Source organism: Orbicella faveolata, unplaced genomic scaffold (assembly GCF_042242905.1).
Source record: "Orbicella faveolata isolate gen_17 unplaced genomic scaffold, um_ofav_v1 contig_46, whole genome shotgun sequence".
NCBI lineage: Eukaryota > Metazoa > Cnidaria > Anthozoa > Scleractinia > Merulinidae > Orbicella > Orbicella faveolata.
In genome coordinates, this window is record NW_028301576.1 from 5,724,015 (window position 1) to 5,745,164 (window position 21,150).

Below are 21,150 nucleotides of genomic sequence, written 5' to 3' on the forward strand. Positions count from 1 at the left end.
AATTGGGCCGCTGCTGCTTTTAATGTTCGCAACGTGTAAACATTTCAAACTAGTCGACTTATTTCTCCCAGAATGACTTCTTGATACTCCAAACCTTAATTTGATGTCAAATAAATCAATCTTTCATCACTGCAATTCGAGTTCGACCGTAAAGAAGTCTGTCCTTACGGATCTTGAGTAGGTCAGGTTACATAGCAGGTCGAGAGATGGCATGTTGAGAGAATGTCGCCTATGCACGTAACACTAAAAGCGGGTGTAAATTCCGCCAGTTGAAGGTTTTTGCGGGAGCCATTTTTTTTCCTGTAACGTTTTTTTGGGGATGGTGGAAAAAAAAAAACCGCAGAGATCGCAAAGAACGTTTTGCAACGCGGTATATGCAATGGGCCATTTCGGAGTTACCTCGGGCCTCTGTTTCAAAACGAGTCATCCGAGTTTGATTTGCATGAAAATGAACCTGTAGGGGCCACAAATTTTCTCATGAATGGTTTTGCAGCAGAGCCAAAAGGCAACTCGGAAATAGCCTATTGACTAGTGAAACATACCGAGATTACTTCCTGTCCTTGTGTGGCTGATTGCAACCGCAATGGGTCAGCAATACGACAGCAATACGACCTCGGTATCACCTAGTGCATTATCCCTCTAGTTTTATTTTACACACCGGTATTCTGCTTCGTCTTCATCTCCAGGATAACTGACTGCCAGCGGAGTAAATTTTTGTAGGAATCATTTTTTGCCCATTGTGGGAAAAAAAAACCGCAAAAATAAGAACTCGCAAGTATTTCGTGCGACACGGCGTCACGTGCAGACAGCAATGAACGTGTGTTTGAATGGCTTCATCAGTGGTCACTTAGTTGCCGGGTAGTGGGAGTTGATTTATTGCAGATTTTTTGGTAACGATTTCCGCCCATGTGATTTAGTCTAACGGACGTATCACCAACCGACCAACCATGCTTTTCTCTCAATGTTCACGATTGTTAGGCTAACTGTAGTGCTTTTAAAGTTTTTTTTAAGACTGCACTATAATATTTTCATCTGTTCGGTCACACAAGGGAAACTTGAGTCTTTTTGAGGTTTACAACTGTAAAACATTGCGAAAAAAATTGTTGGGAACCTTAAAACCATCTGGTTAAGAGTTAAAAAGAGCTGAAATGTTGTGGCGACGTTCCGACGTTCGCTCAACGTCGTTATCCAGTCCAAGATGAATAAAATTGTGAGCGAATATAAATGTAAAAGAATAACAAAGACGGAATAACATTGAAAAAATGTGGTGGTGATGCAATCAAATGGTCACGTAGAACGTTTGGCGCGAAAAGAGTCTTCGAGTTTGTTAGGGTTACTAGTCCATTCCCCGAGAACCTTTGATCTTTATTTTTTTCTCGTAACACGAATTGAATCCCGAAGTGACAATTCTTTAAACAGTTCCCTTTTTTCGGTGATACACAAGGGATAAGCCGAACGCGAAGGGATCCCTTTCCCTAGAGAGGGTGTCTGACTGTTGAGGCCTGCGTGCTGGAAACACTCTAATGTGAAATCCTACAATGTACACGATGTGACTTTGTCGCGGTCGTGGTCTGGGTTTAAATCCCAGGTTGGATAAAAGATTTGAGGGTGCATTGTCCAGCAGATGGGTTAAACAGTCACCGTATGCCTTCACTCGTATGATGAAGTAAGGATAGGCCCTTTACAGGATCCGGTCACATGGTACGGAATAAATTATGCCGGGACACAAGTTACACAGTGGGACTTCCAAAACAAAGGAACTCGTACCAGTCCAGCCTGAATTTCCTTTGTTTTGAACGTTCCACTGTGTAACGTGCGTCCCAGCATAATTAATTCCGTACCCTGTGACCGTATCCTGCAAAGGGCCTATTAAAATGGAATGAAATCTGGAAGGGGGGCAGGGGAGGCTATGCAGCGCAAAATTGCATGTGACTTTTAATCGTTGCGCTTTCGCGAGAGATATCTGACCGACTGACCAACAAAACGAAGTGTTAGAAATATAAGATCTTTATTTTGCTGCAGTTATCAGTCGTAAAGTCTCTCAGTAAGGTTGAGACCGGCATGAACAGGCAGACCGGATTCCGGCAAACGGTCACTGTATGAAAATGAACGACTGTCTGACATGTACTGACAACTCGTTCTAAAATGAGCGTGACCTCTCCAACGAGAAAATTTCTTGCATGGCAGAACACTTCACATGGTGAGTTAAGTTATGTTACTACCTTCAAGAGTCATTTATTAAACTGAGAACTTTTATTCTCATGGATTTTCAGGGAAATCTCCATGCTCTTCTGGTTGCATGTAAAAGGCTTGGCCTTGGGCCGGGACGGTGTTGAGGATCTGGGGCTGGACGGGAAACATATTTGGCTGTTGTGGAACTTCAGTTCTTTGCTGGATCGCTGCTGGCATAGCAGCCTGCTGGCTCGCAGGCGATGCCTCTGCGGGGTTACTGCTGGACGACTGCAGCTTCATAAAGTCGGCAAACTGGTCATTTACAGGAGCAACAGGTGCACTGGGCATTTGATCTTTTTTGTCAGCGGATACTGCGCCAAAACTGCTAGCACGCCATTGGTCGAAGACTGCATTTGCTTGGTTTGCAGGGGGCTGGGGCTAAATGAATATCATGGATATACTTAATCAAGTCATTATTACCAAAATTTTGCAGGAATGTTTAGTTAGGCAGAGAGGTGTTTTGGGGCAGATCGTGAGTAGGATTGTAAAAAACCGGATAAATTAACTCCTCAAAGTACGCTTTCCACAATATATCCGAAATTAAATCACTGCATTACACAGGGATATTACATGACTACCCATAAAGTACGTTTGCTTCTCGATAAAATGTTATTTTCTGTGTTAAAAAAGTCGAATTCAACTTAAGTGATGTTCGGGATGCTCTAATATTATTGGCTGACATGTCTGTAACCAGAACAATATCAATATCCTCACACGGGAAATACAGTGTCTTCACTTCGCGCAACGTAAAAATCAAGCTTTACGAACAAGTAAAATCCCGGTATTTCATCAAGATCTATGGAGCGGTTTTCATTGAGTGTCGAGAGCAACAAGACGATTACTTTTATTTTACTACGGTTTGAGAGGCGCGGTGGCCTCATGGTTAGTGCACTCGTCTCCGGATCGAGCGGTCCGGGTTCGAGCCCTGGCCGGGGACATTGTGTTGTGTTCTTGGGCAAGACACTTTACTCTCACAGTGCCTCTCTCCACCCAGGTGTATAAATGGGCACCGGCGAACTTAATGCTGGGGGTAACCCTGCGATGGACTAGCATCCCATCCAGGGGGGAGTAGAAATACTCCTAGTCGCTTCATGCAACAGAAACCGGGATAAGCTCCGGCCTGATGGGCCACTTGGCTCGCATGCAGACTTTACCTTACCTTGAGATTGGCTGAGTAGTCCAACTGGTAAGTAATTGGTTTGGTTTTTGGTTTACGACACTCGATTGAAAAGCGCTCCGTAACAAAGAACCATATCACCCAACCCATAGCTGAACTACTTATTTACACACAACGCACACAGCTGACTTTCGTGGGAAAAATGGAAATTCAGCTGAGCCTCACATGAACCCTAACCTGTGTGTTCTCTGGTATGTTAGTCTTGGCCACGGCATTCATGCCCATGTTTGGATCAGCTGGTTGAACAGCAGAAGGATTGGCCGGGTATTGGTTCATGGGACTAGGCACGAATGCTGCTTGACTCTGCTCTGGTACTGGATTCTGTGCAGGAGCCCCACTATATGGCATCTGGGCTGAAAACAGTAAATTTAATGGAACAAACCTTTTTGAAATACAATTGATCTTTTTCATTCACATTCCACTAGTCTAGTTGTTTTCTAATAGTAAAGGTTTCTAACGGCCGGAGTGATGCAAGGAGGGTTTGCAGCTAGAGGAGGGTGGATTTAGGGAGGAGTGGGTGATGGATTGAGTGGCTAGCCACCTCCTTAAAGAAAATTGGAAAAAGATTGTTAACATTATGAGAGAAATAAAGGCCAATACTGGACAGGCACCACTCGTAACTTCTTTGTACTTTTCAATTAGGTTCCAATTCTCAATTGCAGCATTTTGTAAGCTCGCCATGCTGATTGTCCTCCACCCTCCCCTCCGCCCCCCGCCCACCTTTAAAAAATCCTAGATCCGCCTCTGACATTTTACACAGCGCGCGAGTGTCTTTTTTTGCGTTGTTGTATCAAAATGAATTGACGTTCCAGTTAAGTCAAATGTACACATAACGTATTAAATATTGTCAAGCAGGTGACAAGTTCAGTACTTTGTGCCCTTGTCATAGTACGTCATGTGTGTTGCTATGCAACAATCCAGTCTTGTGTGAGTCAACCTCGGTCAAGCTATTTCAGCTCTATTTCGCCTCAAAACTATCGGATGTAAGTTTAATTAAGTGAATTTGGCACTTTACCCGTGTTGGGGTAGTATGAGGCGGCTTGTTGTCCGGGCATTACTTGCTGTTGAGCTGGCATCGTGTTTGCCTGCACAAAAATGTCGGGAGTCTGGTAGCCTGCGGTTGCAGGGACTTGCATCTTTTTGGCTACAGCGGGAAAAACAAAGACGAACGTAGAATAAAAAGATTCGCATCACGACAGCATCATCATCCAAGACAAATGAATTTCCTTCACTCATGGTTCAATAGTACTTGAGGTAATTTGAAGAGTTTCGTTAAAATTTTTCTTTTGTGTGCCCAAACTGTGCTCTTTCCTAAAAAGTGCAAAGTTCGGTTACGTTACACTCGAAAATTTGTTGTTGCCAATGTTGCCCTTCCCCTTCCCAGAAAAAAAACAAACGAAAAAAACAAGTCACCCCACAATTAAACGGTGTCTTGTCGAGCGCGGTACGTGTGGCGTCCTGGGACTGAAATCGAAATTTTTGTTCCAATTAACTCCTTTTCCATCAATACTCTTTCCAAGACGACGTATATAGTAACTGGTCTGCATGACAGCCGTGAGTTCTCATCAGATCTGTTTGGTTAATTACGGAATTCGAAAATCATAACACCCGAGTTGTGTTGGCAAATTGTGTTGTTAAAACAAGCAATGCTAGTTCTTGGCACCAAGCAGAACTTCTTGATACAGGTAACACTGTTATGGTTAGCAGCTGTTAGAGGTTACTGTTAATAGAGCTTAGAGCTATAAATTTGTTTTCGCAGTTTTCAAACTCGTTTATACTGACTCGTCCAGTCACCTGCTTGTTCGTCATGGTCGTAGCTTTCATCGTCATCATCATCATCACCGTAGTCATTGTCGTTATCGTTATTATGCTCGCTAAAGTCGCTGTTATCAGTTTGATAGTCGTCTTCAGAGTCTTGTTCAGTCGCTGTACTCTGGTCACTGTTGTAAGGTCTGACATTGATCGCCTGATCAGTGTCTTCTCTTGGCTGATCATCAGGACGTAAGAGTGCTGATTTCACGTCAGCGTCGGATGTACCCTCTGTTATTAATGTTTTATACAATGTTACGTAGGTTAGGTGTTAGTAGGTTACTGGAATGAAATCTATCATGTTAGTGCCCTTATGTGTAAAGTGTTATAAGTGGAGACCCTTACGTCTAAGTTTTATTTGTTATGTGTTAGATTGGGGCATTACGTTAGCATCACTACTCCAGTGCTTACTTAATAAGAGCCAGAAATGGGTATCTTCCTTTGCAGACATTCTTTGCATTGTCACGCATTTATCCCCAACGGACGTTGATTTGCTCTTTCGCGCATTCCAGTAGACAATATCACTTAATCGAGGTCAGGGTGAACAAAAATGTCCACCCTAGCCTGATTCTGGCACAGGCTCCCAAGCTAAAATTCGACTCTGCATACGTGGTGTATGAGACAGCTTGTGTATATAGATAACTGTATGGGGAAGTCACCGATCATAAAAAAAAGAGAAGGAAAAAAAAAAAAAAGGAAGGAAAGTTCCCCTCCTTTAGAAGGGGAGACAATGGTTTCAAATAATGTCACTAAACGGCGTCAGAATGGCTGCAAAATCGGCACAAGAGACAAGTACGCGAAAAATTTGAGGTAGGAAAATTTTATTTCAAATTAGATAGTTATTTGCACAATTATTTTTTACGATCGGTGACTTTCCCATACAATTCCCTATATACACAAGCTGTCTCGTACACCCCGTATGCAGAGTCGCTTTTTGGGCTTGGGAAGCTTGTGATTCTAGTATAATTGTTCCTACGCCCTGTGGTGGAATGCGGGAAAGGTCTATAAAACTAACAGGGTTGCCACAGGTCAGGAAATGCTATGGGGAAACTCGGTCAGGGTATTTTATCCTGACTCAGGGAAAATGTACATTTTGAAGAGAAGTGAGGGTAAATTGATAATATAACACGGCCGCTTTTTACCGTCAAAGGCTGGATGAAACATTTTAGGCTACTGTTGTGATCTCAACGAAGAAATTTTACTGTCAAGGTGAAAAGGACAGATGTAGAAGGAGGCTAAGGGCAGCTACCCGCCGCTACTTTATCCCATATTTTGCGTTAATCTGGTCAGGGAAACTTATTTTTATCATGGAAAAGTAAAGGAAAAGTCAGGGAAGTCTGTGGCAACCCTGACTGAGCCCACATATAAGAGCCCCACATGAAATTAAAGCTTTATGTAACTGCCTTTTTTGAATAATCTGCACGGGACCAGCTGCAGGGATTCGGGACTTGATCAAGATCAAGCACAATAGCAGCGATCGCAGTTGTTTCTGTTCCATACAGTGCTTTTGCGTTCGGATTACAGAGATATGGTTGACATAACAGCTCCGAATTGGCCAAGATGCTCTATGATTATTGTAATTGTTTATCTTCCTTGCAAATAACATTGTCCCTTTAGCAGCATCTTCACTACATTACCTGTCCTGCGCATTAGGCCCCGTCTACACCAAGCCGCTGAAATTTGGAAACGGCGTTTTCATTTCATTCTGAAAACGCCTCAACTATTTTTCATCCACGCTAGACACACTAGGCCAGATAAATTTGAAAACACAACAATTACCAGTCATTTTGGATTTGCGTTTGATGAAAACCCACGCAGGGAAATCACATCATCGTGACGGCTTCGTTTTCAAAATGTTTTCCGTCCACACTCGAACTCAAAGCCGGCGTTGTTATATTCCTCCGGTTTGAAGAGCGATTTGGAAAAGCTCCGTTTTCGTAACGGATTAGCTAGTATGGACGGTAGGCCTAACCTGCGTTTTCAAATTTCTCTGGCGTCGAGTGACGGGGACTTGTTCGTACTTTAGTCCTTTGCTCATGATCAGGTACTCTTTGAAGTTGTTTGTACTCGTGTGTCTTCTGTCAATCAATGAACTGTCAATCATCTTACCACCAATGAAATTCAATTACCTGCGTCATCTTTGGCTTTCTTCATGCAGCGCGACATTTGAATTTTGTATTCGTACATGAGCAGCTTGCCATTGGAGTAGTCGTCGATAATGTTCTGGCAATCGGACGGTGGGCTCTTTAAGAGGATTGCTGTCGTGGAAACCAAGAGTAAATTGTTAAGTCAGCGTCACATTAATTTCTGTAAAAATAGCCTTAAACACCCACACTCTTCACTCTAGACTTGCCACAAGCCGACCTTCGCGAACCCTTCGCTTATTCATCTCCCTCGAGCGAGGCGAGGGGGTATCTTCGAGCGACGATCGCGAGCACGAGCAACGGCGAAACCAACCAGCCAGGGAAGAACTAACGGAAACGACTTTTAGAAAGTCTACTTTTATTCCTGTGTCACACTCCCCTTCCGGCTTAACCTACCTAGCATAGTAGTAAAGGCTGTTTGATCTAAGGAAGTAGAAAAGTGCGTTTTTTCAAGAGCTTTGCCTGGGTTACGTTACCTTCTTTTCCATGTGCTGCAAAGTACGGTTTGGTAGTTCTAATGCTCAACAAAGGATAAAAGTAGCCAGTGAAACTTTGTTGAAATCAAAAACGAGTTTGTTTCGTTTTGTGTTATCATACCATAATATATATTAGGACATGCGGCTTACATCCAAGATAGAATGCCCATTCTAAATGCTTGCTGACTAAGATGTAAAATGGATAACTATTTATTTTTAAAGCACATTCTTCGATCTTCTATCCGTAGACTTAACACTTCCCTCCTGTAGCTATGCATGTTCCTATGGCAACAAATGAACAACTATACACCACACTCTATATTATATATAGCGTCAACATATTCTGAGGGCCACAGTCAACACTATTGGTATTCGATACGTAAATGAAACACATGCTGCTCCGTTCGAGGAATATTAAGAGTTTGCAATTCAACTAATATAGACATTTGTATCTCCGAGGAAAATCATGAATGATGCATGTTCACAAGGGCCTCTGGTCTTGACCTTGGCGTCTTGAGAAAAGTTTTCGCAAGATTCACTATTAAAACTTGTTGAGACTGGCCATTGGCATTTGAAGTAGAGACTTCACTGCATAGTTCTGGCCATAAGTCAGTAACACTGAACGCTTGAGGTGACTAGACAAACTTCTCAAACATGAATTTACATTGAGAAAGTGTTGAACTTCGTGTGTAAATCGTCGTCATTTTGAAGTCTTTGCGATCGATTCAAGGTTCCTCGCAGTCACGAGAGGGAGTAGAAATTCCTCAAGATAGAAGACAGTAATTTAATACTTTTTGGCGTGGTTAGTGGATATATTAGTTTGGACCATTTCCTAGAGCTACCCTTAGGCTACTCCACTTCGTCTAAACGGTTTACCCCAATTGCACTAGCACTTAATTGTAAAAAGGCAAATGGGACCATTTTCCTGTTCGCATTCTAGTAAGGAATAGCTCAAAATTCGTTAGACGGAATACAATAAATGTATTTTGAGAAAATATCAGGTACCTGTCATAACACAGTGACACCTCTTGATGGTGATCAAACGGATCCCAATTGGATTTTAAAACCTTCGAAGAAAATAAATGAACATGAGGTTTACCTTTCGTGCTATTTTCTTTCTTTTCTACAGCGTTTGTCTTGTTGGAGACCTTATCATTCGTCTTTTGAGGTTTTTTTTCTTTCTTCAAATTCTTCGTATCATGTTTTTTGTCCATATCCTTGTGTTTCTTGCTGTCCTTGTGTTTGTCGCTGTCCTTATGTTGTTTCTCGTCTTTGTGCGCTTTCTCGTGTTTTTTGTCATCGCTCGCCTTGGTTGTTTTGCTCTTCACGACTTTCTGCGTCTTGCTCTTCGACGATTTAGCCGTGCAAATTGCAATGAGCACGAGAAGAATCAAAATAACGCTCAACCTCATCGCGGAATCGACGCCCGAAGGTCCAATGCCAACTTAACACGATGTGAAAAATTACTAGGACTGTTACGGTTGACAACACCAGCCGTACGCGCGCGCGCTTTACAGTCTCTCTTACGTTACGAGAAGAGCCTTAAATTTATGAATTATATATGTTTTCTTTTGCATGTCAATTTTTTTCAACTTATACACAGCAAATACCTGTTAAAAATGTTACGATCCTTTAAGAAGTAGCAGGTAAATTTTGTCTTCTATATGTATCTGTGTGTTTTTCCCTTCGGCCACTTTAATTTTTTTGGGCACTTTAAAATCGCGAGCTACAGGGCGAAAAACGGCTTTTAGATTGTGCGAAAAAGGTATACTTTTTCGCCAACTTTTGCTTAATCTTATTACACGTCGAAAAAGTATATAATTAGCCAGCCTAACGGCTTGAAGTAATCACAGTGGAATCAGAATTCGATATATGCTCAGTGAATTTAAGTCAAATTCCTACAAGGGATTATTGCAAAATATTTATGATCATGTCTACGAAACAAAGTAAAACAAACACCCAGGTTAGGTTGAAATGTGGGCCTCTAGATTATCTAGACATCGAAAGTTGCAATTGTGGCTTAGGAAATTGCTCGCTATGTTTACTTGGGCAAAAATACTCGCCTTCATTTTCATATCTCTGTACTGGTGCTGTATAAGGGGTCTGGGTGGGGTCTTCTGGCTGCTGTGTTCTGACAAATTTAGTTCACAACCCGTGGAAAAACGGATTAATGTTTTGCTGCTGGCCGAAAAATAGCGGAAAACTTAACTGACAACTGAAATTTAAGCATCTCCACCTGAGCTCTTTTAACTGCACTGGATACTGGCTAATTGTGTAGTGACACACTTCACTCTGACAGTGTCCGCCTCTTTTCGCGTGTTCAATAGCTGGATACCGGCGAATTTAATGCTGGGGGTAACACTGGGGTGGACTAGCATTCCATTCAGTGGGGAGAAGAAATACTCCTATTCAGTTGCGTTTGTTTCGTTCTACGGAAACCGGAGACAAACCTTAGTCTGACGGGCCACAAGACTAGAATGCAGACTTTACCTACCTACCTATCGTGTGTAGGGTCAGTGTTGGTATGAGTCAAATGATTTGCAGCGACTTTTCTAGGGATTGACATAATCCATATTACACCTACCACGTACTCTCAAATATTGCTAGAAATTTTTGCTTTAAATACAGGTTCGCCGGAGTTTTAAATTTAATTGAAATTGTTCGTTTTCGGTGCAAAGTTTCACACAGTGCACTTTCAGTCGTATATTGTCAAAAGAAAACGATGAACTGAACACATTACGTAACTTTGCCTTCCAAATAGAATGAAGTGGCCTGTTTTTTCCTACGTGTTCACTCCCTTTTGGACTTCACTGTTGCCCCGAAGGTCCAAGTGCAAATTCTCCTCACATCTTTCTCAAATCAATTGTCTTTAAGAGAATTTGGTTTTGGATCAGATCTTTTATTGACTCGATATGAAGTTACTGTTACACATAGCACAACACCGCACGCAAAAATGATTCGCAAATGGGTTAAGTTCACATCACGATTGGCCTGAGTTAATTTTACAGAACGCTCTGACGATTAAATTATGAGGGTTGCCTTTAAAGTCGTCAATGTCCCAAAGATACCAACATACCAAATGTCAAGGCTTTTCGTTTCTCGGAGACAGGGCAAAATCTCGTTAAGGACCTTCCGCCTGGAGCCCTGGGTAGTGATTTCCCAAATTCACCCCGCCCTTGAATAACCGGGTTCTGTAATATTTGCTTTTTATCCCGAAGCCTTCAAGCCTTAGGAACTACGACGAAAGCATTTTACCATAAAACGTCCAACGTTTAGGGTGAAAATTCAAATTTCAACCGACAAGTGAGGCGGAGATAAAGTTTTATCTGCAACAATCAAACTAGGGAAGGCCTCAATATTTTGAAATCCAAGCCACCTACTTTCAATACCCGCCCACTACTAAATATGCCAATCAGTGGCAAAACAAATATTACTTGTATCTTCTACAAAGTATTTCATTTGCTCAGACAGCCAATTTCCTAAGCTCAGTTTCCTCGGTTTCATGCATCGCCACATAAACGAAAATATAGAAGTGTATGCATGCCCTTAATTGATTAGCGTTGCTATAATTCTAAACCGGCAAGACCAGCAGGTGTTAATGGTCCTGCTGTTAGTAACGGAATTGGCGTTTTAGAATCATTTTTGTTTCTTTTGATGTGTCATATATAAACGCTAACTCCGTGGAGTACACATACAACATTTGGATTTCGAGGCTCAAGTTTAAACACTTCCGTTAAAGGAGACATCGACATTAACAATGAAACTTACGGTCATGCTCGAGAATAAGGTCCCATCTTTTAACCATCGTTTTTGAGTGCGACGACTTCTGTTTTGTCGGTTTTCCTAGCGCAGAACACACACAAAGTACAAACAAAACCCAAGAAACTGTGAAGCGATCCATTATTTTAAACACACGACGCAGTTCCGCTTGGGTGATCGAGATTAAAACCTCTCAAAATTGCAATCAAAAACTCGACAAATATTTGATATCTATCATGAAATAAGTCGCCAAATTTGGCAGTTGCGTTGCTCGAGTCATATCTCACCCAGCGTTTTGGTATTACGTTATGTGGGTTCAAGGAAAACCAATTAGATCGGTCAACTGGAGGTAAATATTGCCGTAAGGTAGGCACTTTTTGGAAGAAAGGCTGTTTGGTGATTGGCTGAAATGATCGTTTATTATTAGCCTTAGCGGGTGCCAAGACGTGGAACTGATTCATCTAGCAAACGCAAAATTGTCACCTTTTGAGGAACTGAAACACGGAATCAAGTATTTTGCCAAACCAAACACTTAAATTTTGTTAGATTTTCATAGTTGATACCTGCTTACTAAATCCCTGAGAGAATTTGAAAAACAAACAAACAAACCCGTTATGTTTGCGCCTGTCAGTGATGATGACGATGGTTGAGCGTTACAACTGTTGGAATTGATGAATCTACTTTGTCTGTTGCAATCCGGTTGAACTTGTAGGTTCTTTTTACAAGGTACTGACCCTGGGGAGTAATTGCGGGCCCATGCGTGGTTGATGCTCTGTGTAGCGGAGTCTAAGTGTGTGTGCAAGGGTCATGCCATAACGCGAAAAGTTTCGGGTTCCGCGAACGTACGACAAGGAAATATACTTTTTCGACGTTCGACCATTCAACACACGTCCTAGACTTGCCACAAGTCAACCTTTTCTCAGTGCTTAACTTATTATTTCTTCAAGCGACGAAGTCGTAAAACGGCGAAACTAACAGGCCAGGGAAGAATTATTAAAAAGGACTTTTAGAAAGTCTACACACGCCCCTATATGATCAGTGTGTGAGTGAGTGGGTGTAAACATAAGTGCAAAGTAATTTCTTTTCTTTTCATTTAAAGTGCTGGCTCTCCAATCAACAAGACCTACTTGGAGGGGAGTGAATAGGGTTATGCAAATCCGCCGATCCGTACCTTTTTTTTCGCCAAATCCGTCGATCCGCCAAAATTTTTGTTCAAATCCGAAACCACAACCACATCTGAAAAAAGAAGTGTAAAAGTTCAAAGGTAAACTGGTAAATGTGAATGCCATTGTTAATTTTGCACAAATTAGTAAACAAGGCAACATGCTTGATGACTTTAACACAGTACAATTCCAATAACAGTTTAAATGAGCTTCGTTGGAAAAAAGAAATAATTTGGATGAACTCATTAGCATACTGATCAAGGCTGAAGAAAGACCTATGATCCAAATTTCGTCTAGGACCCAAGATCCGAACATCAAGACAGGCAGAATCCGGAATCCGCGCCAGAATTCACAGCTGATCCACGATCCACAGTGTTTTCAAAATCCGCGAATCCGCTTGATTTACCCCAAAAATCCATTGATCAAAATTTTATTTCTACACTTCAAGATCGATACCGGTCGGGTCTTTCAAATATTGAACTGATACGTGTACAAAAAATCGTCAGCGTGTTGGCGAGATATTGTGTGTCATGTAGCAAACATGGGGTCACGATCAATTCTTAGAACGAACAGAAGGAAACTGCATTACTAGTCAGTATGGAGAATTTATAGTTTTGGTTCTTGGAATTGAAAAGGCGGGGAATTGAAACAGAACCATGAAACTATACAGAAATAAAAATGTTAAGAGCTTTTATTTTTCTACAAAGCCTTTATGATGACAAGCAAATACTTGTTAATAAAATAACGCATCATACTAGTTATTTTGTAGTGTTGACTAGCTGACTACGACGGTTATAACAATCTGCGGATTTCCAAATCCCTGGAGAAACGACTCATGAAAGTCGATGATATATAGTCAAGGCGGCTTACTTGCCCCTCTAACTATCATCAGCTGTCATTCCACATGGTCAGATGGTGCATGTGCGAAAGAGTTAACGACAGTCAAAAATCAAGCTCGCGCAGAAGATAGCGGCTTGTTTTGTTTTGCTTGATATGTAGAAAAGTGGTGCCCTCTCGTTTACGGGAACTTGTCTGTACCCAGATCTTCATGATCCGCGGCTTTCGACAACAAGTTGAGCCAGCCCTGTTAAGTCATTTAAAATGCTGCTAAAACATGATCATGCCTGACCGAAAAACTTTCAGACTGGTTGAAAGTCGATGATCAGTTGCACAATGGTTAATTGGTGTTTAATTAAAGGGCAATGCGAGCCAGTCGACCTATCATTGGCTTGATAACGGCTTAAGACCGTTTAATGCGCATTTGAAAAATCTACATTACTACTGCGTAGGTTGTGAACAATATTCCTCCTTTATTTTGCGAAGTTACTTTAAAAAAAGTTTACACGATTTGTTTCGCAAATGTGACAACAATGATTCTCATAGCCTGCATGTAGTAATCAGGGGTTTGAATTCATGCAGATTTTAAGATATTTACATTTTTTTAGCTTTAGTTTCAAAAGAATCGACTCTGGACAGCTATTTTCTCCTTAAGTGACTATTTTTGTTCGTTTGCTTATCTGATCTTTATGGAATATGGCTATAGAAATTTATTGTTGCATTTAATTTTACTCTTTGACCTTTTTATGTCTTTTAGTGCTAATAAAGACACCGGTTTTGTATTGAGGACTGTCAGCAGCAGACCAGTACAGAAATGTAAACCAATGTCCCATGCAAAAGAAATTCCCGTTTGCTCAGTTTTTATCCTGACTGAGGCAATGTCCATGATTAAATTTTCTTCCTAGATGCTTAGGGTGTTTACAGTCCTTGTCATGTAGTTTTGTCATGGCTGATTTAAAATGCTAGTCGATGCAGAAATCGAAAGTGATGGCGAACTATAATCGTAGGGTTATCAGTGGTGAATAAAACATGTTTGCCTTTAATGACGTAAGCTAAGTCTTATGGAAACCTTACTCCAAGTCGGTTAGCCCATGGAATTTGTCTCCTAAACTCTTTTTGGCGATGGATAAAACTAATCTGGAGGACACCCCAAAACAATAGTCTAATGATTTATATTACTTTCATATTTGGACAAACATTTTTTACAGTTCAGGCTCATTAAAGCCTAGTTTCCCCTTGGAGCCCAATGACATAAGCGTACGATTCCATACAACACTTAGAAATTACGTTACGCCAGCTCAAGGACAACGGGCAAAAGTTATCGATTGTTTGAATGTGAACTAACGCAGTAACCTTAACATAGAACTGACGTCTCCTTGGCTTGTAAAGTTAAGCTGTGAATCGAGCTGATTCAAACCACGTTCCTTATGGTTGATTGCCGTTGTACAAGCCATACTGCATACTCTGCAAATTGCTGTAGTAAGGTTGTCTGTATTGATAATAGTTTTGGTAATATGGGTTTCTTGCAATTTGGAATTTCTTGGATACAGAATAGTTATTTCCATAGAGCGGGTTACCAGTCGCCATATTGAGCGGTGAAGTAGCAGATATCCTGTCGTTGTATGCTTGGTTATTCATGGCTTGGACAGTGGACTTCTTGTAGTTATTTCCATAAAGCTGGTTTACAGTTCCAAGGTTTATTGGCGAGGCCGAGATTCTCTGGTTGTTGTTGTAGGCTTGGTTAAACCTCTGTACAGCGGACTTCTTGGACAGCGGATAATCTATCCCCATGGTTACCGGTGAAGACGAGACTCTCTCGTTGTACGCGTTATTTAGCGCCTGGACAGCGGTGTTTGCCTGAGCGACGAAGCTTCGCGCAGGAGCTTGAAGCTTGTGGAAGTCCTTGTGATGAGTGATCTTTTGGATGAGCGCGAGCATGCGCCGTAGGAAAGTTGCATTGGTGGTGTGTAAAATTTTGTTCTTGAGGACATCCAGGTTAATTGTAGGCTGACGAGCGTTGACTTTGTCAGCAACGGCTGGAGTGGCAGAGTTGTGAGCTAAAGTATTCTGTGGCCGGTTCAAGAAGGTAGGAGTTCCTGTTACAACTGGTTTTCCAAGTCCGTCTATGTTTGAAACCGGTTTCACTGGTCTTACCTCTTCTCCAGGGCTCTGTGCTAGAGGCATTTTGCTTGGCTTGTTCGAGAGACTGTTTACGGCTTGGTCAGCAGGTTGGTCGTCAATACCAGATTCTTGTGGAGTTTGATTATCGATGGATTCACTGGGGTCGCGCATATCGGCGTGTGGATCGTCAATACTTTCAACTGGGCTGGTCTTAGCATGAAGATTTTTAACAGGTTTATTGTAGAGCTGCGGTTTGACGCCTGCTCCGTTTAATGTACTTGGTCTCGCAGGCTTGCTAGCTGTAACTTTGTTGAAATTATTCATTGCATTTTTAAGGAGGCTGGAAACTTTGTTTTGCGTACTCGTGGCTGATTGCACGTGCGCTTTTTGCACGTATAGCGGCTCTCCAACAGCAACGGAATCGGGTTCATGTAGGCGGTCTTGAAGTGCGTTGGGGTAAAATGTTTGGAGCAAATCATGGTCAGGTTTGGGCGGATTAATCTGATTGTCATTTGAGGCGAGCCTGCTGTACTGGTCGCCGAGCATGCTTGTAAATTGTGGCTGGCGGTTTTGATTCTCCACTGAGCTTGGGACATCTGTGACAGAAGGGTTACTCTTGAAAGACAGTGCCAGATTCTGGGATTCTCGTTGATAGTCGTTTAAGCTTGGTCTTGCTGGCTTGTTTCTTTGTACTGTGGCTTGAACTGCAGGTTTGGCGGACATCAAGTGTGGTCCTACTGCTGTGAGAAAAAATAGAACATAAAACACACAAGAAATATACTTCACGTCTAAACGTTAAGCCCATTAAAAGGCAAGTCCGTTAAATAGCAGTCACGAAGCATTTCCACGGCTGGTCGGAGCAGTAAATCACTTGGCCTAGATACACACCGCACGAAAATCGTTGCCTTTTAAACCTTTATATCCTGAAATTAAGGTATAAAGTTAACGTGGCCGTCGTCCAGCTCTGTATACTCAATTTAACGCGAATTAGAGGTAGTTAAAGTAGAGTAACTTTATTTTTTCTTATTCGGGAAATAATACGTTCCTAAAGAAACGATACAGTCACACTAAAACAGGTCACCTACCTGGCACAGGATAGCGACGCGGTACATAAGCCATTTTATTGGGCTGATAGATCTTGATTGCTAAAAGAGAGATGAAAATCGTGATACGTCAACTGTAATTTGTTTTGGTATCTTCACTACCTAAGTGCAAACAATTTTCTTTATATTTTAAGCTCCTTGTCAGCGTGCAGTAAATTTGTGGTTTTCTTTGCCGTCAGCTACAAAACCAAATTAGTGATGAAATTTGAGGTACGTTGGAGGTCCCAGGGATTTCAGTTTTTTTTTTGTAGATTTTTCTTTCAAGCTCGGTGCATTCGTATACCAGAACCAGAAAAAGAGTTGACTATAGTTTAAAATATCGCGTACTTTAGACTGATACTCTTTAAATGTCAGCGCTCTTGTCACTCCTGTCTTCTCTCGTACGCTCTCATTGACTTTGAACTCAGATTCTAATTGAAATTCATCGATAGTTTTCTCTCGTTTGCCTCACAGTAGCCAAGAATGAAATCTTTAGCCATCTTTCGTGCACCTTCACCCTTCAACTTTTGCTTTTCGTGTGGTAAATACCCTCTGCATTTCGCCTATATCTGTTTATTCTCCCGAGAGGTACCAAGATCCTGTTTTGTGGGCATGACTTGAAATTTTTTTTTCACCCCTGAGTAAGAGGTACCAACGGTACCGCAGAAACTCCCGCTGTCGATCTTTTGAGGCTGAACACCCCTTTAACCTCTAAAAGGTACGACGAACACCCCTCTCCTTTTTATACGGGATTCCTTCCCGGGAACATACCCTCTGCGTCTATATGCATTCATTCAAATTTTACCTTGAGGAATAGTTTTAGGTTTAGGTTTAGCCGGGACGGGTGAAGGGATTTGGTAATGGTAATCCTCCGTGGTAGATTTAGCGATCTCTTCAATATTATCTTTGTTAATGTCATCTTCGGTTGACTTTTCGATCCCTTCGATATTTTGCAGTTTTCCTGCAAGAGAAAGTGGCATAGTCAGAAAATAATCCAAACATTGTTTATTTTTTGAAGCATTACTTCTTCTCTCGAAAGGTGGCGGTATGATAAGAGAAGAGAATTCTGTATCTGCTGTTCTGTTTGTGTGGGAGGCGCGGTTGCCTTATGGTTAGTGGGCTCGTCTCCGGATCGAGCGGTCCGGGTTCGAGCCCTGGCCGGGGACATTGTGTTGTGTTCTTGGGCAAGACACTTTACTCTCACAGTGCCTCTCTCCACCCAGGTGTATAAATGGGTACCGGCGAACTTAATGCTGGGGGTAACCCTGCGATGGACTAGCATCCCATCCAGGGTGGAGTAGAAATACTCCTAGTCGCTTCATGCTACGGAAACCGGGATAAGCTCCGGCCTGATGGGCCACTTGGTTCGTATACAGACTTTTGTTCTGTTTGTAAAAAGCGTCCCTGTCAGGCACCCGTGACGGTCGTCACGAACATGCCGTTTTTGACCGTCCTGGGCTATCCACATGGCTATCGAAGACGCTCTCACCCAGATAAAAGAACGTCTGATCGCACGGTTAGGTTGTCCTCAGATTCCATATTCGTTTTGGCCAGAATTGTTATTGATGACCAAATGTATAGTGGGCTCTAGAAGTTGTCCTCAAACGTTTTGGAGATCATTTTCGATCGTTGCTACAAAATAATAACAACAAATACATAGCCTGGGCTAATTTATTGCAATTAGAGAGTAGGAAATTAAATCCAAAAATAATAACAATAATAATGAATTGATTTGGCATCTCTTGCTAATTGCTGCATATTTATTTCAAATTTACTTCTTAGATCGAGAATTATTTCTCCTAAAAAAATTATAATTTTGTTTGTTCTTGTCCTGTCTATACCAGTTACCATGTGTCACTGAGGTTGCAAGGAGAGATTCAAAGTGTATCGATCTTAAAAACACCTGAACCTGCTGCAGGTACCAAAACATCGTCGCTATCCCGTGTTGACATACATTTTCCCGCCATTTAGACATTTTATTCTTTGCCCTATAAGTTACCTCGTCTTCCACAACCTCTTTTCCGCTCGAGGTATTCTCTCAATCTGATGTATCCTTTTCTGTACTGGTGCTCTACAAGCGCGCAATCTGTGATCTCGTCATCCAGTTCTGTGTCTCCAACTCGACCTGCAAAAAAATTCTCCCTTTTAGAAAAATTGATGTACTTGCATGTTTCAGTTACTCCCATAACGAGATCAGTTTTACAAAAAACCTTATTGCTAAATTTTACGGCACCGTACGTCGTACGTCGGTTTGAACCGTGCGTATCTTAATTTTCATCACATAATACTATCATGGCATTATTTTATTCAGCGCTCTATAGAAATGGTTATCATGATAAGTCTGTTCAATGTTTGTTGAGTGAAAGCAACATAGCATTGCATTTTTAAACTCCACCGAGTCGAATCATGCAATCAAACCCCAAGATAACAAATTGAAACTCACTTACTAAACTGATTGTCGTACATTGAAAAATCCGACCGCTTTCCTGGCAGAACGCTTCCAAAACTCGCAGCCACGAAAACAGACAGAATCACCGCCCACTTCAACAGCATGACTGCCACCTCCACAAATCTAATTTGCTAATATTTGTAACTAAGAGAAGCTTAATAAAGATTCCCAGTAATTTTAAACAAAACTGAAATCCAAGCGTAATCAAGGAAGATCTTCAAAGTCAAACTCGCCGTCTCGGCCGTTGAGATGATTTCATCGATGTTTGACACTTCTCGCGGGCCATTCGTGGTCTGTTCTATTATAATCTCTGACGCCATTGATGATCTTATTCATCTCTCGATAACTTAGCAGAAAACAACCGCTCTCACCTATTTCGCAGCGTTAAGTGCATCTCGTTCACCGATTTAGTTGAGGATTCTTTTGAAACTGAGCTAACTTTTTCGCTGGACGTGTGAAAATCTCCAGTCCCTTCTCCTGTCTCACTCAGGTTATAACATTGTCACTGAAATCCTGGCCTGTTATCAGGTCCCAGGGCAAGCAGGATCACATGACAACAGGTTAAGAGCGATGAAGTGCAAAAAGTCACGTTCGTGCACGAAATCTGCTCACTTTTAGATTATTTAAAAACTTTCTCCGCGGTGCGATCATGTTCAGCATGTTAGAAATTCAAAACAACCATTCGATCACCGCGCTCGTTTTGGAGATCAAATGCGTGGACCGGAGGAGAACTACGCTGTTTCTGTAACTGTCTAGGAGCGACAGGTGTTTTTAAATGATCCTATTGTGATAAGTAAATATATGAAACCGATGTCATTTTCCGGGTTATATGAAAAGGATTCTAGCAAGTCTTGCACTGCCGCAAAATAGAGAAATTCGCTCTCACGTGAGTAGAAAAAAAAAAAAAAAAGAAAAAAAAAAATCAAGATTTCTCTCACTCAGTGTGGAGTAATCAACAAATATAGGTGATCTATTTTAAAGAAAACCGGAATTGCCAGTTATCAAATGCACGTTATATAAATTTGCCTTGCGCGGTTTATGTGATGACGCCGGTGATTTGCCGGGCTTGTTTGCGTTTGTTTTATCGTTTGCCATTTATAGTTACATATATTAACAAAATATCAATTTATATGGCAAGTAAGGCCAGACGAACGTTTCCGAGCATTTTCCGAACATTTTCTGAAGATTACCGAAGATTGCCGAAGACGACCGAAGAATATCCGAAGATATTTTGATCATACAAAAATGACGCAAGTAACCCTAAGAAGAAACGAAATCACTTCAGCACTTGAAAGGCATTAAATCACTTCGGTATAAGTAACAATAGTTTCATACTCCGTTCAAACATGTGTTTAAGCCTAGGGCCAAAAAAATACGACAAAAAAGCTCTATAAATAACCGGTAAAAGAGCTCTAATTTACTCTTGCTTTCTTGCACGCGATACATGGCGTCACATGAGCGTGCGCCTAAATGAATAACTACGCGTGACACCACGTATGTTTTTCTGATTTTTGTGACATCAGCGTGACCAAATAAATGCTAATTTTCTCGCGTTTTCTTCGGTGAATTTTTTTAATTTGGCTCAGTTCTAACCACATACAATTCCTATAAAATACCCTATTTTTGTTAAAATCTGTCAGAGCTAATCTAATACACTGAGAATAATGACAAATTACAGAATGTTGGAAAAACCGTCTGAACAACCTTGACTTTTTACTAATTCAAAATGTCAGGCAATATCATTTCCATTATGTGGCGAAGTATGAAAAAAATTTCACCGAAGGAAAGTATAGATATTAAGGAATTTAGGGCAAAATGAGGAATATACCTGCCTGTCAATAAATGAGATGTTGCCATGGTAATGGCTTTAATCCAAAAATTGACAACCAAAACATAAGCCT

At 41.4% G+C, this 21,150-nt stretch overlaps 2 protein-coding genes across 4 annotated transcripts; both read right to left on the reverse strand.

Moving 5' to 3' along the window:
• Positions 1-1,991: 1,991 nt before the first annotated feature.
• LOC110069233 (uncharacterized) lies at positions 1,992-11,865 on the reverse strand. 3 transcript variants are annotated; one of them, XM_020776728.2, is made up of 6 exons: positions 11,607-11,865; positions 7,348-7,476; positions 5,204-5,449; positions 4,425-4,553; positions 3,587-3,762; positions 1,992-2,610 (listed from the first exon to the last, which is right to left on the reverse strand). In XM_020776728.2, exons 1-6 carry the CDS (start codon positions 11,737-11,739, stop codon positions 2,260-2,262), a joined length of 1,164 nt encoding a protein of 387 aa, XP_020632387.2. In that variant the 5' UTR covers positions 11,740-11,865; the 3' UTR covers positions 1,992-2,259. The 3 variants fall into 3 exon arrangements, with proteins under 3 accessions (XP_020632387.2, XP_020632386.2, XP_020632388.2); XM_020776727.2 differs by lacking the exon at positions 11,607-11,865 and adding an exon at positions 8,938-9,404; XM_020776729.2 differs by lacking the exons at positions 5,204-5,449; positions 11,607-11,865 and adding an exon at positions 8,938-9,403.
• Positions 11,866-13,433: 1,568 nt separating this feature from the next.
• LOC110069225 (uncharacterized) lies at positions 13,434-19,600 on the reverse strand. The gene is made up of 5 exons (XM_089278477.1): positions 19,248-19,600; positions 18,800-18,925; positions 17,606-17,761; positions 16,804-16,863; positions 13,434-16,458 (listed from the first exon to the last, which is right to left on the reverse strand). The coding sequence occupies exons 1-5, from the start codon at positions 19,351-19,353 to the stop codon at positions 15,023-15,025; spliced, it is 1,884 nt and encodes a 627-aa protein (XP_089134603.1). The 5' UTR covers positions 19,354-19,600; the 3' UTR covers positions 13,434-15,022.
• Between the last annotated feature and the right edge of the window lie 1,550 nt (positions 19,601-21,150).

What these genes read in the sequence shown, in the direction of transcription:
- LOC110069233 (XM_020776727.2), bottom strand. Translation starts at nt 9,250, where the DNA reads ATGAGGTTGAGCGTTATTTTGATTCTTCTCGTGCTCATTGCAATTTGC. An exon ending in GAAAGCCAAAGATGACGCAG is followed by an intron (nt 5,450 to 7,347) that starts GTAATTGAATTT and finishes CATTAATAACAG; the next exon opens with AGGGTACATCCGACGCTGAC. An exon ending in CTCATACTACCCCAACACGG is followed by an intron (nt 3,763 to 4,424) that starts GTAAAGTGCCAA and finishes TACTGTTTTCAG; the next exon opens with CCCAGATGCCATATAGTGGG.
- LOC110069225 (XM_089278477.1), bottom strand. Translation starts at nt 19,353, where the DNA reads ATGCTGTTGAAGTGGGCGGTGATTCTGTCTGTTTTCGTGGCTGCGAGT. An exon ending in AAGAGGTTGTGGAAGACGAG is followed by an intron (nt 17,762 to 18,799) that starts GTAACTTATAGG and finishes TTTCTCTTGCAG; the next exon opens with GAAAACTGCAAAATATCGAA. An exon ending in ACCTAAAACTATTCCTCAAG is followed by an intron (nt 16,864 to 17,605) that starts GTAAAATTTGAA and finishes TCTCTCTTTTAG; the next exon opens with CAATCAAGATCTATCAGCCC.